We start from the raw sequence: 11,417 nt of genomic DNA, 5'->3' as shown, positions 1-11,417 counted from the left end.
TAGTTTTATCCTGACATAATACGAATATATAAAGACTTTAAATAAAGACGCTATCAAAAATCATTTTTGTCTATGGAACTCATTGTATTAGATCAGTATTGCAAGTGTTTGTAAAAGCAGAGGCGTAAACATTTCACATTTTATTTGGTTTTATTGAAATTATAACAGGGGAAACCTTAGAAAGTGTCACGGAAGACATAACTGGTTTGTAAAGCAGCAAAGCGTTGGTTTCCCATTTTAAAGTTGGCCATTTGCAGCATCACACGAGTTTTCCTGGGCATGCATCTGTGACATTTAAAAAATAAATATAAGAGGCATCTAAACTGAATGTGCAAACAACTTATCTATAAAGGCATCCTTAAACTGGAACGGTACCTTTTTTAAAAAAAAAGCAGATTGCCTGTAAACTAGGAAAGACTATTAAGGCATCGGTTGTATTGCTTTTCATAAGCAGTTTTTTTTCTTGGCAGTGAGTTTTCCAATGTTGCCGTACACAAAGACTCTGTTTTCCTTACATTTCACTAGTGAACATGTTGTATTGTCAACATATACAATAAATGTGAAAAATTGGCTTCAATAAAAGCAGCAGACTGTATTTAGTGCAAACCCTAGAGGAAGCCTGTGTATCTGTTAAAGCTCTATTGCGATTGGTTGAGACAAAGTGAATTAAACCACTGCTTCATCGACCTGTAGCCCTCACAAACGCACACAATAAGTAAAAAAAAAAAAGTTTTCTGGGAGTATTGGCAGCTAAAGAGAGTCTCATGATTGGAGCTCAGTGCTTGCGGCGGAGCAGAGGGGTCAAAGGTCAGGTGAGATCTCACAGGGCCAGACTAGCCATGGTGCGCTCCAGGGGGTCGCTGGTCCAGTACTCGTGGTCCCAGCCCAGGAACCAGCCGGTGAAGGTGGGCGGCTCGAAGCCCTGCTTGATCTTGACGATGGGCGTCCTGAGGTCTCTGTTGGCCGGATCGGTCTCGATGTAACGGACCGCTGACGGAGACAAGGAAAAGCTTGAATTGGTGCTAGAAGTCACGGAGTAAAGTTAAATCACAAATGCACAGCAGAATAATGTGCATTTGCTTAACAAGCTATGGTGTTTGACAATATTAGCTTTAATAAACAAAATAAAATATATCATCCTAAAATAAGATTTTATAACTTGTTTTTCTTTTTTGTAGTGTGAATATGGTCTTGATGTCCCAAATTTAAATATTACACGAGGTGTTTTATATTTTGAATAAGCAAATGATTATGTTTGATGGGTCACAACAATTATAAATATTCTTTAAACAGAAATCAGAAAAGTCAGTTTTGGATGCCAAAGGATTGTTGTGAATTAAAATTATAATACATGGAGGGAAGTTCTGTTGGCATTTCCTTTTTTCACTGATATGATTATACAGATAGATATCCTATCTTAATAATACGATGTTGAGCTTTTTTTTCCCACAGATGTCCTTACCAGACGCCATCGCTTCAGTCTTCTCTTCCTCTTGGGCCTCATTTCCGATCCAGACAAATACCTGAAAATGGGAAAATTTACTGCGTATTTGTTCCTTTCATTGCAGTGACTCAGCTCTGAATCTGTCTGGTATGTATAGAGCAGTCAAAGCTCTGGTTTTCTTTACCTGGTCCCAGGAGTCCAGGATCATGACATCATCAGTGGCCAGGTCGTCTTGGGTCATCTCACCGGGTACCTCCTCAATCTGAGCGGAGGACAACGGGTAAGTGGAGCTGTATTGATGTTGGACATTTTTTTGTAATGAAAGCTGTTAACTAAGTTCTGAGATTTATGGAAGCCCATTTTTGCCAATGTGATGAAGAAAAAATATTCTGTAAGTCATTACAAGAAGAAAATTCTCAAAATAATGAGAAACATTCTCCGAATAATGATAAACTTTCTCAAAATAATGACTTGTCTTAGTTTCTCAAATTAATGACTTAGTATCTTAAAATAATTGTATTTTGAGATTTTGAAAAGTTTCTCATTATTTTGAGATACCAAGTCATTATTTAGAGAAAGTTTCTCATTATAATGACTTATAGGATCTTTATTTTCATCACATTGGGCTTCCGTCATGAATTATCCAGAGTAACTGTCATTATTTCGGGAAAGGCAGAAGGGTCCGCTTCTGTGAAATGATTTTTTTGAGTGCAGCGGCAGCAGAGGTAGCTCAAACCAAAAACTTACGATGAAGTTTCCAGTCTTATTGGAGCAGGCGAAGAGTCTAGGTGGGTGAGCGTCCATCTTGTCCTTGAGTCTGGTAGAAGTGCGATAGTCTGCCTTTCCTCCCAGAGCTTCCCAGAACTGATCTGAGGACAGGCACACTTCAAGTTATTATAGTTTTATATATTTAAACAGGAACAAAACGCAAATAAACACCTAAAGAGATTGAAGCAATAGTTAGACATGTTGGGAAATATCCTTATTTAGCCTACTTATGTCTGTCAGTTAAATATGAGGCTACAGCCAAGAGGCAGTTAGCTTAGCTTAGCACAAAGACCGGAAACAGCTAGCCTAGTTCTGTCTGAAGGTAAAAAAAAAATGGTATCTACCAGCACCTCTAAAACTCACTGATAATAAGATGTATCTCCTTTGTTTAATCTGTAAATCTGTTTTTTGGGGGCTTGTGTCAGACTATTTCTAAGCTAACCGGCTAATGATTAGCTTCATAGTTAGTGGACACGCAGAGTGGTATCAATCTTCTCACCTAACTCTCAGCAAGAAAGCTAATACGTATTTTCCCCAAAATGTCGTACCATTGATAATTAAAGCTGCGTTCATGGATTTTTTTCGGGCCATTTAGGGACGAGAAAAAAATGAAATTGACATATTACCACCTTATAAAGTTATGTCTAATGTTAACTCACTAGCAAACAATTGCCTATTTACTCACCCAGCAGATACAAAGAGAGAGCAACATTAGCATTGGAGTAATTGTGTCTGATTAGCTCTGGTTTGCTACCTAGTAGCTAACTGTTACCGTTTGGTGCTCGGCACTTAGTGTACAGATCAGAACATTTAGCTGAAAACAGCATCCTGCTGTGACTGCGTATTAGCTTGATGAGAGCACTGAGAGTGAACCATAAAGTACATCTGCGGTTAAACAAAAACTATGACCTAAAAGATGCTATAAAAGCTCCAAAAAGCTGCAGTCCTTTCTGGGTTTGTTGCTATGAATAATTCCTTTTCACATTACACAGGGTCATTTGCAGTGTTGCCCACTCTTTTCCAATGAAAGTAGCTAGAACCAGCTCCAAAAGTCGCTAAAAGTAGCGGGATGACATCATACGCTCATTTGCATATTTGTGACGTCATTACGCAATCATTTGCATAAAGCTTAGTGGTTGTGTCAGCAAGGTAGATAGAAAGAAATAGAAATCTTTAGCCAAATAATCACAAATTCAATACAGAATTTATTTTACCTTATAATTATTACTTAGGTATAGCCTATCTTTGAAGTAAAAAAAGAAATTCTACAAAGGGAGGGAAAAAGATCAATAAAGAATTCTCAAAGAAGGCTGGTTTGCCCAGGGCCAGGCCAGCTCAGCGGCGCCTTTCTCCCGTTGCGTCCCGCTGTCTCTTGTACCTACACCGGCCCCCGCACCCTGTCCCTTCTCCCCTTTCTACCTGCCTGCGCACTGTGCGCAGTGCTGCTGCACATGAGGAGAGAGGGGAGGGGCTGCTCCTCAGTCACAGAACAGAAGAGCGAGGAGACTGTTTTGGCGGCCACAGGCTGGTGACTTTTCTACAGAAAGTCGCCAGATTTGTCGCTAGTCGCTTTATTGAAAAGAAGTCGCTAAGGGGGTCTGAAAAGTCGCTAAATCTAGCGACAAAGTCGCTAAGTTGGCAACACTGGTCATTTGATCCAGGGTTTCCCCCAGTGTATTGCAAGCCTGGTAGCCCATCGGGCCTAAGTTGCCCCCCACCATCAAAAAGGAATAATTTTGTAAAAAGGAATTATTTTGTAATGTATTTTTAAGACATTTTTAAACTACAGTTGCCGTGGGGTGGCTCGGTTGGAAACTTAGACAGTCATATTTTCAAAATCTCTAGTTAGCTTTTAGCACTGACTTAACATAGAGCCCTATGGCATCGGTCGTATAGCTTTTTTAAATTCTCAATTTCCCGATTCCGTTTATGATTCCGTTATCACAGAAACTATTGGGCTTTACATTAATGCTGCCATCAGTCTGTGAGCCAGGCCGTCTTCGTAAAAAAAGACACTTGCCACTGGGCTAAACAATTTTTCTGGGGAAACCCTGTGATCCATTGTTGATTTATAATAAATAAACAAAAAAATATTTTGCATCTTTAAAGACGTACAAAGAAAATACAAAATGTATTGTTTTTTAATTAATATACATTTTGAATCACAATCTGTAAAAGCGTCAAGGTAACTACCTCACTTTACCCTGTGACAAATGATTCTTACACACATTTCACTGTGTGAATTTTTAATAGGAAAAGTTATAAACTATCAGCGAAAGCTCCCAGAAATAAAATGTTGAATTACTGTTCTGTTGTCTCCAGCAGCCCTCGGCTGAGGCCAATCCTTAAAAAGCAGGGTGTTTATAAAAAATGGAATCTGTTATGTTTTAACCTGAGGTTTTCTATTTGAAATTGTTAGCAGAGAAGCCAGTTTCTTCGTGAGCTTTGAAAGCAAATCACACGATTACTGGTAACATCTAAAGCGATGATGCAATCAAATCGTCTTTGTTTTAATATAGATGAACACAAGCACTTACTTTAGCTGAGATACAAAAAGAAAACTATTAAGCTGAGCATGAAAGCTCTATTTTAACAGCTTGAACACAGTTCATAGCCGACACAGGAGTATGTTAACTGGTGTTGGGTTTCAGCTTGACTCAAAGGCACACAAAAAAAGAGAAATTGTTACATCACGTTTCCTCACCAGTCTCTCCTCCCTCAGACAGCTCAGAGGCTGACACTCCCAGGATGTTACACAGCTGCTGGGCTCCCTGCTTCTCTGTGTCACTGGCACCCATGCCCACCCACACAAAGGAGCCTCCAGGGGTCACCAAAACAAAAGCATCGTTGGAGTTCAGGTTGGAAGACGCTGCGTCAAGCTGCATGGACGCGGAGATATTGTAGGTTAACATGTGCAGCAAAAATACATTTTATGTAGTGATGCTGGTTCATATTAAGCAGTAACCAGACTTTTATTGAGGACCATATATGGTTGTAACTGCCAATGGAGTGAGATGAATTTGTAGAATCAACAGAGGCTGGTGATATTCTTTCTTTTGGTCATTGTCAAAATAATCCCATGCAAAGCCCCAAAAAATGAATGCTTCTCTGCGCTGTGTGTGTGTGTGTGTGTGTGTGTGTGTGTGTGTCTGTGTGTGTATATATATATATATGTGTATATATATATATATATATATATATATATATATATATGTGTATATATATATATATATATATATATATATATATATATATATATATATGTATATATATATATATATATATATATATATGTATATATATATGTGTATGTGTATATATATATATATATATATGTATGTATATATATATATATGTATGTATATATATATATATGTATATATATATATATATGTATATATGTATATATATATATATGTATATATATATGTATATATATATGTATGTATATATATATATATATATGTATGTATATATATATATATGTGTATATATATATATATGTATATATATATATGTGTATATATATATATGTATATATATATATATGTGTATATATGTATATATATATATATGTATATATATATATATGTATATATATATATATATACACATTATATAGATAGATAGATAGATATAGAGAGAGATATATCTATATATAGATATATAGCTGGGCACTATGGTTTTAGCAAACATTACTGAAACAGGAGTAAGAAAGTGCCTTTGTCGGGGACTATCTTCAGCTGCGGATTAATACACACTTGTTGTTCTAGTGAGTATTTCCAGCAGCAGACCGGTGTATGTTTGATTGAATCAAAAATAAACTACAGTGTGTGTGTGTGTGTGTGTGTGTTCATTGCAATAAAGTTACATGTCACCTAGTGCAACAGTGTGTCTCATTGATGTGTTTCTAACAGTTTTTGGACAACAATGGGGCTCAATGGCAAAGAGGAATAAGATACACCAGGCTCTGATATATACACACAAACCTATTAGTAGGATCAAATTGTAGTTGTTTTGGTCTTTTCATCATTTGTTGACAGTAAGTCTTATCCTTTAAAAGCACCTGTGTCAGTGGTGAAGTTAGAATGTGTATGACGTTTGTCCTCTTACCTCCACAGCTCTGGTGTGTCCTGCAGAGTTGGAGCGCACCTGGAAGAGTCGAGTCTCTGCAGGAGCGGACTGACCTCCTTCCCTGGACGTTCCTCCCTTGTACACTACCATGGGCTGTCCTCCAAACAGACTCATCAGATGGGCCGGCTCTTTCCCCTGGACCACTCTCACCTGGTACACAAACGGCAAAGTTAAAACTCAAGCATGATTTACGGTACTTCAAAATACCTCATGCGTTTTGACGATGTGAATTATCCCCAGGTGGTGTTACCACATCACAACAGACATAGCCTCCCTTGTTGTGTGTTGTGAAATATGCATCAACAATACGTGAAACACGGCTGCTGCAGTACAGACTACAGACACAAGATGGCAGCATGGGGCTGAGCCACATGTTCACTGTCTGTGCTACAAGGTGCTGAGAGTCGAGGTTTGTGGAATTAGGACGCTGAGCGATGACGCAGGTTCGGTCTAACACAGTATTATGAGTCTCTTTGGTAGGCCGCTTTCCCATAAATATTTACGGCTGTCAGCTCTTCTGCTCAACCAATCATCACAGCAAATTATGCTAATCCTGAGAGAATAGAGAAATGGTAAATAATCATTGATGGGTAGTCCACAGTCAAACACTTTCAAACTACAAACATTCCCAGCAGTCCCTACTCTTTGTGCATCCTCTTGTATAATATGAAACAGTCTGTCTGTCCGTCAGCAGGATTACTTGTCAGTTTTGGTTGTCTCGAAACAGCATAAAAGATGTATTTTAATTTTGTTGTCTTACTTCAAATCTCTGGTTAAATCATTGTGAGATGCCTTGTCTTGGTTGCTAATCCAAAACTAGAGAGACTGTCAGACCAGAGCACAGAGAAAAAATATAGTTTGGTGAAGTATGGTTTTGTTGTATGTTGTTTTTGTTGATTCAACTTCTACTTCTGGGCATTAATATTTAATTGGGGTCATCTCTCTAGGCGTCAAACCTCAATACATTGTTGGCAATGACCACAATGTGTCTGAACCACAAAAATAAATTCCAATTCCAATGTCAAATTCCAAAAGTTGAAGATTCAGCATCGTTTTACCAATTATATATTCAGGCAAAGTTTTTGAACTGAGACATTTATTGAGATGTTTGGCTTCTTTTGTGAAAGGTCCCATATTGTAAAAAGAAAGATTTCAATGTATTTTTTTATTTGGTCAAAGTGCGATATAAATACTGTGAATGTATCAAAACGCTCACAGAGAAATGCACACAGCCCGCATTCAGAAACTGTGCCTATAAACGAGCCGTCAGGACTTCCGTACGGTTGTGATGTCACAAGGATACTATATATAGGTAGAAAGTGCCTCTACAGTGGCGTTACAGTCATTTCCCAGCTGCAATGGTGGTGCAGAGACGGCGTGAGTGCAGATGCGGAGACCCGGAAACACTGACCAATCAGAGCAGACTGGGCTGTTTCGGGAGGGGGGCTTAAAGAGACAGGCGCTAAAGCAGAGCGTTTTTAGAGAAAGAGTGAATACAGGTACAGTATATTCAGACAGACAGTAGGAGGGAAAGAATGTGTTTTTTGTTCAAGCATGTAAACATGTAGTAGAAACCAAAAATACATGTTTGAACCTGAAAATGATCATAATATGGGACCTGTAAATCAAAAGAGGGTTTTGTAGAAAAATCTGTCTATATTCCTGACAGTATCATTTCAGTATCTGTACCAAAACTGTATCTGTATAAAAACAAATTGTTTATTTTACCACTAAAAAAGCTCAAAATATCACCACACTTCAAAGGTAGCATAATGAGGGTCCCTAAATGTTAACCGAAGCATTGAGAACTTTGTAAGTGTACAGACAGTTTATTAAAAAGATAGGGGATACGAGAAAGACAGTCGCGTTCTCGTATACAGGCGGCCGCCGTCTTGGGAGCTACTGTCTTTCTAAACTATCTTTTTAATAAACTATCTGTACACTTACAATGTTCTCAATGCTTCAGTTAACATTTAGGGACCTCATTATGCTACCGTTGAAGTGTGGCGATATTTTGAGCCTTTTTAGTGGTATAATAAGCAATTTGTTTTTACTTTCCCTGTGCCCCGAATACTAGCGTTGTAAGCTAATCAGCGGCCTGCGCTAGCTTCTTTCAAGGTACAAACACATTCGATTAGCATGAAAACATGTCCCAGAGAGCGATCGAGTGGGTACAAATCTGTTATTAACCCCTAGGTTCGTTTTGCGCCGGAATTGTCCTTTAAGACGATACCCGGCCCTGGCCAGGTAAATTAAAGTCAAATAAAGTTTGACAAACTGTGAATCCAAAAGCGTCGAGACGTGTGCAAAACAGCTTTTCTCTATTTTGACAGTGAGAGCAGGGAAACATCTGTTAAATACAAACGTGACATCTGCAGAGGTTTCCACACTGCATGGATTCCAACGCTTGGAGGTAAAGGATCAAGGCACATTCTGTATAAAAGTACGTTCCCAAGTTTAACTGAAGTAAATATAAAGCTTCAGCAATTTGAGTTGGACAAATCAAGTGAATATCTTCTTCTTTCTCTAGCCTTTAATACACACACAGGGTCATGCCACAGCACACACACACACACACACACACACACACACACACACACACACAAAACATGAGCATAAATGTACATGCAAAGTGAAGACACGCATGAGGAATGAAGTGTGAATGCAGAACACAGAAATGAATGAATGACGACTCACATGAGTGCAGAGCCAGGACTCACTCTAAACAACTCTAAAGCATACAGAAAGATCTCCACAGTTATTTCCAAACTCTAACATCAGCACCATGATGTTGTATCTAAAATCAGGTCAGAGTAGAGTTTGGAAACAGGGCTGTTATTTATGTGGAGCCAACAGAGTTGGCGACGGAGGAGGAGGGAACCTCCCATTAACATCCACATCGGAATGTCCTGTTTGTGTTGACTCATTATCACATTCATGAAGTCTTAAAGGAGCCAGAACAACAACAGCCCCTTTTAAAATCAAGATATTCATATTTATCAGGAAGGTGAGAAAATAAGAAAATGTAGCTTCTTTTGTCGCTGGCTCTGGACAAAAATTGTATGTGTCATTTTGGGAGGGTACGGAGCAGGGAAGGAAGGAAAAATACCTGAGTTGTTATAGGAGCACCAACAACCTAAAGACAGGAGGGAAACCAAGGAGGACAGAACAGAAGCAGCAGCGGGGAAACCATCAGGGAGAGTAAGAGGATGTACATTTTAGAGAGGAGGTGACTGCGCTGAGTAAGCCAAAGGGCAGCAGAGACTTTGATAACATGACATATGAGATGAATAGGCACTAACGGAACAATGTGTTTCACCTGCACAGGACCACCGCCAAGCTCGTCATCCAGCTGGGCGCCGAGGATCGCACAGGCCCCGATTTCATCCCGACTGGAGTCTGCGCCCTGCCTGGGAGACAGTATGAACGCAGCATCATTACACTGAACAGAATAAGAGGCCCAGACTGGGCTCTTTTCAAGGTAAAAAAAAAGGCTGGTAATTTAAAAAAAAAAAACCCATCAAAGTCAAAAATGTTTTTAGCAGTAACTATTGAATGGAAATCAATAGTTGTATATATATACACAACACAGAACAAATATTATACGCACATTTCCAACACTGAGTTCTGACTCTCTCAACACAGAATATCAATCATTACATTGTCCAGTTGACAGCGTTTAACTGGTTCAGGCAGTTTGTACTTTGCTCTTATAATTTAATGACTCCCTGCTTTATGATTCAGGCAGTTATGAGGGGAATATTTTTTAGACTAAAATATTGCCTATCTCAGCTTTAACTGAACTCTATCATATTCTCACCACATGTAGATAAAATGTCCCTGACGTCCTCCATGGTGGTAGTTATAAAGGATGATGTAGCTGTCTCCTCCGTAGAACTGTCCATGTGTGGACGGATCCACAGCCATCTTGTCCGACCCCTCAATACGCCAGATCTGTCGAGAAAGAAAAAAACATGTTTAGGGACTATTGTAATTAATGTGTTATCCCATTTACTACAAATCATGTAGATATTACATAACATATAATCTACAGTATAATGTAATGTATAATGTAAATTATAACATTTTCCAAATGTGAAGCTCCCTGTGGAACTCAGTCTGTATTTCACAAATATCACAAACTCATTTTCCACAACAGGGAGCTATTTGCATGGAAAATGTACGCCCCCTACAGGATGGGAAGGTAATAGCGGCAGCAGCAGCTGAGATCTTATGGTACGTGTCCACTGGGAAGCGTCATTTCCACGCTCATGTGAGCAGCTGTGCAATGCATTCTGGTAGCTTTGCGGCAACTTTAGAGAAAAGGGCGTTTAGTTGCGCGCTCCTGTTTTTGCATAAAGTTAAATACAGGCAACTTTATGCAAATCAGCAGCAGCAGCTCGACTGAGACAGAGTTAGCAACTGCATAGCTTATTTCTCGCATAAAATGTTTTCAGAAACACATTTCGGAGAATTTTCGTAAAATAAGAGAAAGTTTCTAGATGAGCCGCTGTGTTGGTCTGTTTTGAAATTCGGGAGCAAACAGCCCCACATGAAGCGGCCGTCCAATCAGGTGCAGCCATCGCGGTTGTAAGAGGGTGTAGCCTGATTTCTTATATAAAGTGTTACAGATGTCCAGCCTCTGTCCTCTCACCTGTTTCTCTCCGCTGCCGTCATCCACCATGCCGTGCTGGGCGGCCATGGCGGGGGAGTCGTGCAGGCTGGATGCGTCGAAGGGCACCTTCTCGATCTTGGCGATGCTGTTAGAGATGTAGGCAACGCCCAGGCCCTCTGTCTGCTCTCTGTCCCGCCAGTTTTTGAAGAACTGCTTGAAGAGCGGCGTCTCGCCCATCTCTGGCAGGATCTGGACCTCCGTGTGTTTGGGGTAACCCATCTTCTTGATGAAATGGTCTGCTGCTTTCATCGCTTCCTTTCGCTCGTCCATGTTGGCATCTTTGCCTGTAAGCAGGAGAAAAGATAGCGCACGTAAGAGTTATTATATCAAGCGAGAATATATACTGTATATATGAAAAATAAATAGTGATATGAGCATTTTAATTTTGAAATATAA

At 39.4% G+C, this 11,417-nt stretch overlaps 1 protein-coding gene across 3 annotated transcripts in view; it reads right to left on the bottom strand.

Annotated features, from left to right (window-relative positions):
- Positions 1 to 131: 131 nt before the first annotated feature.
- gsna (gelsolin a) overlaps positions 132 to 11,417 on the bottom strand; it is a 26,715-nt gene continuing 15,429 nt past the window's right edge. For 2 of the 3 annotated variants that reach the window (XM_031277393.2, XM_031277394.2), the window contains exons 8-17: positions 11,001 to 11,305; positions 10,167 to 10,300; positions 9,666 to 9,756; positions 9,456 to 9,482; positions 6,326 to 6,496; positions 4,917 to 5,091; positions 2,192 to 2,313; positions 1,629 to 1,706; positions 1,463 to 1,523; positions 132 to 990 (exon numbers count right to left, since the gene is read on the bottom strand). In XM_031277393.2, coding sequence (XP_031133253.1) covers positions 821 to 990; positions 1,463 to 1,523; positions 1,629 to 1,706; positions 2,192 to 2,313; positions 4,917 to 5,091; positions 6,326 to 6,496; positions 9,456 to 9,482; positions 9,666 to 9,756; positions 10,167 to 10,300; positions 11,001 to 11,305 — 1,334 coding nt within the window. In that variant the 3' untranslated portion in view covers positions 132 to 820. The remainder of the gene's footprint in view (positions 991 to 1,462; positions 1,524 to 1,628; positions 1,707 to 2,191; positions 2,314 to 4,916; positions 5,092 to 6,325; positions 6,497 to 9,455; positions 9,483 to 9,665; positions 9,757 to 10,166; positions 10,301 to 11,000; positions 11,306 to 11,417) is intronic. The other variant, XM_031277395.2, reaches the window with a different exon arrangement.

Source organism: Sander lucioperca, chromosome 14 (assembly GCF_008315115.2).
Source record: "Sander lucioperca isolate FBNREF2018 chromosome 14, SLUC_FBN_1.2, whole genome shotgun sequence".
NCBI classification, from domain to species: domain Eukaryota; kingdom Metazoa; phylum Chordata; class Actinopteri; order Perciformes; family Percidae; genus Sander; species Sander lucioperca.
Note: the sequence above shows the minus strand (reverse complement) of the source record. Positions and strands in the feature narration are given on the sequence as shown.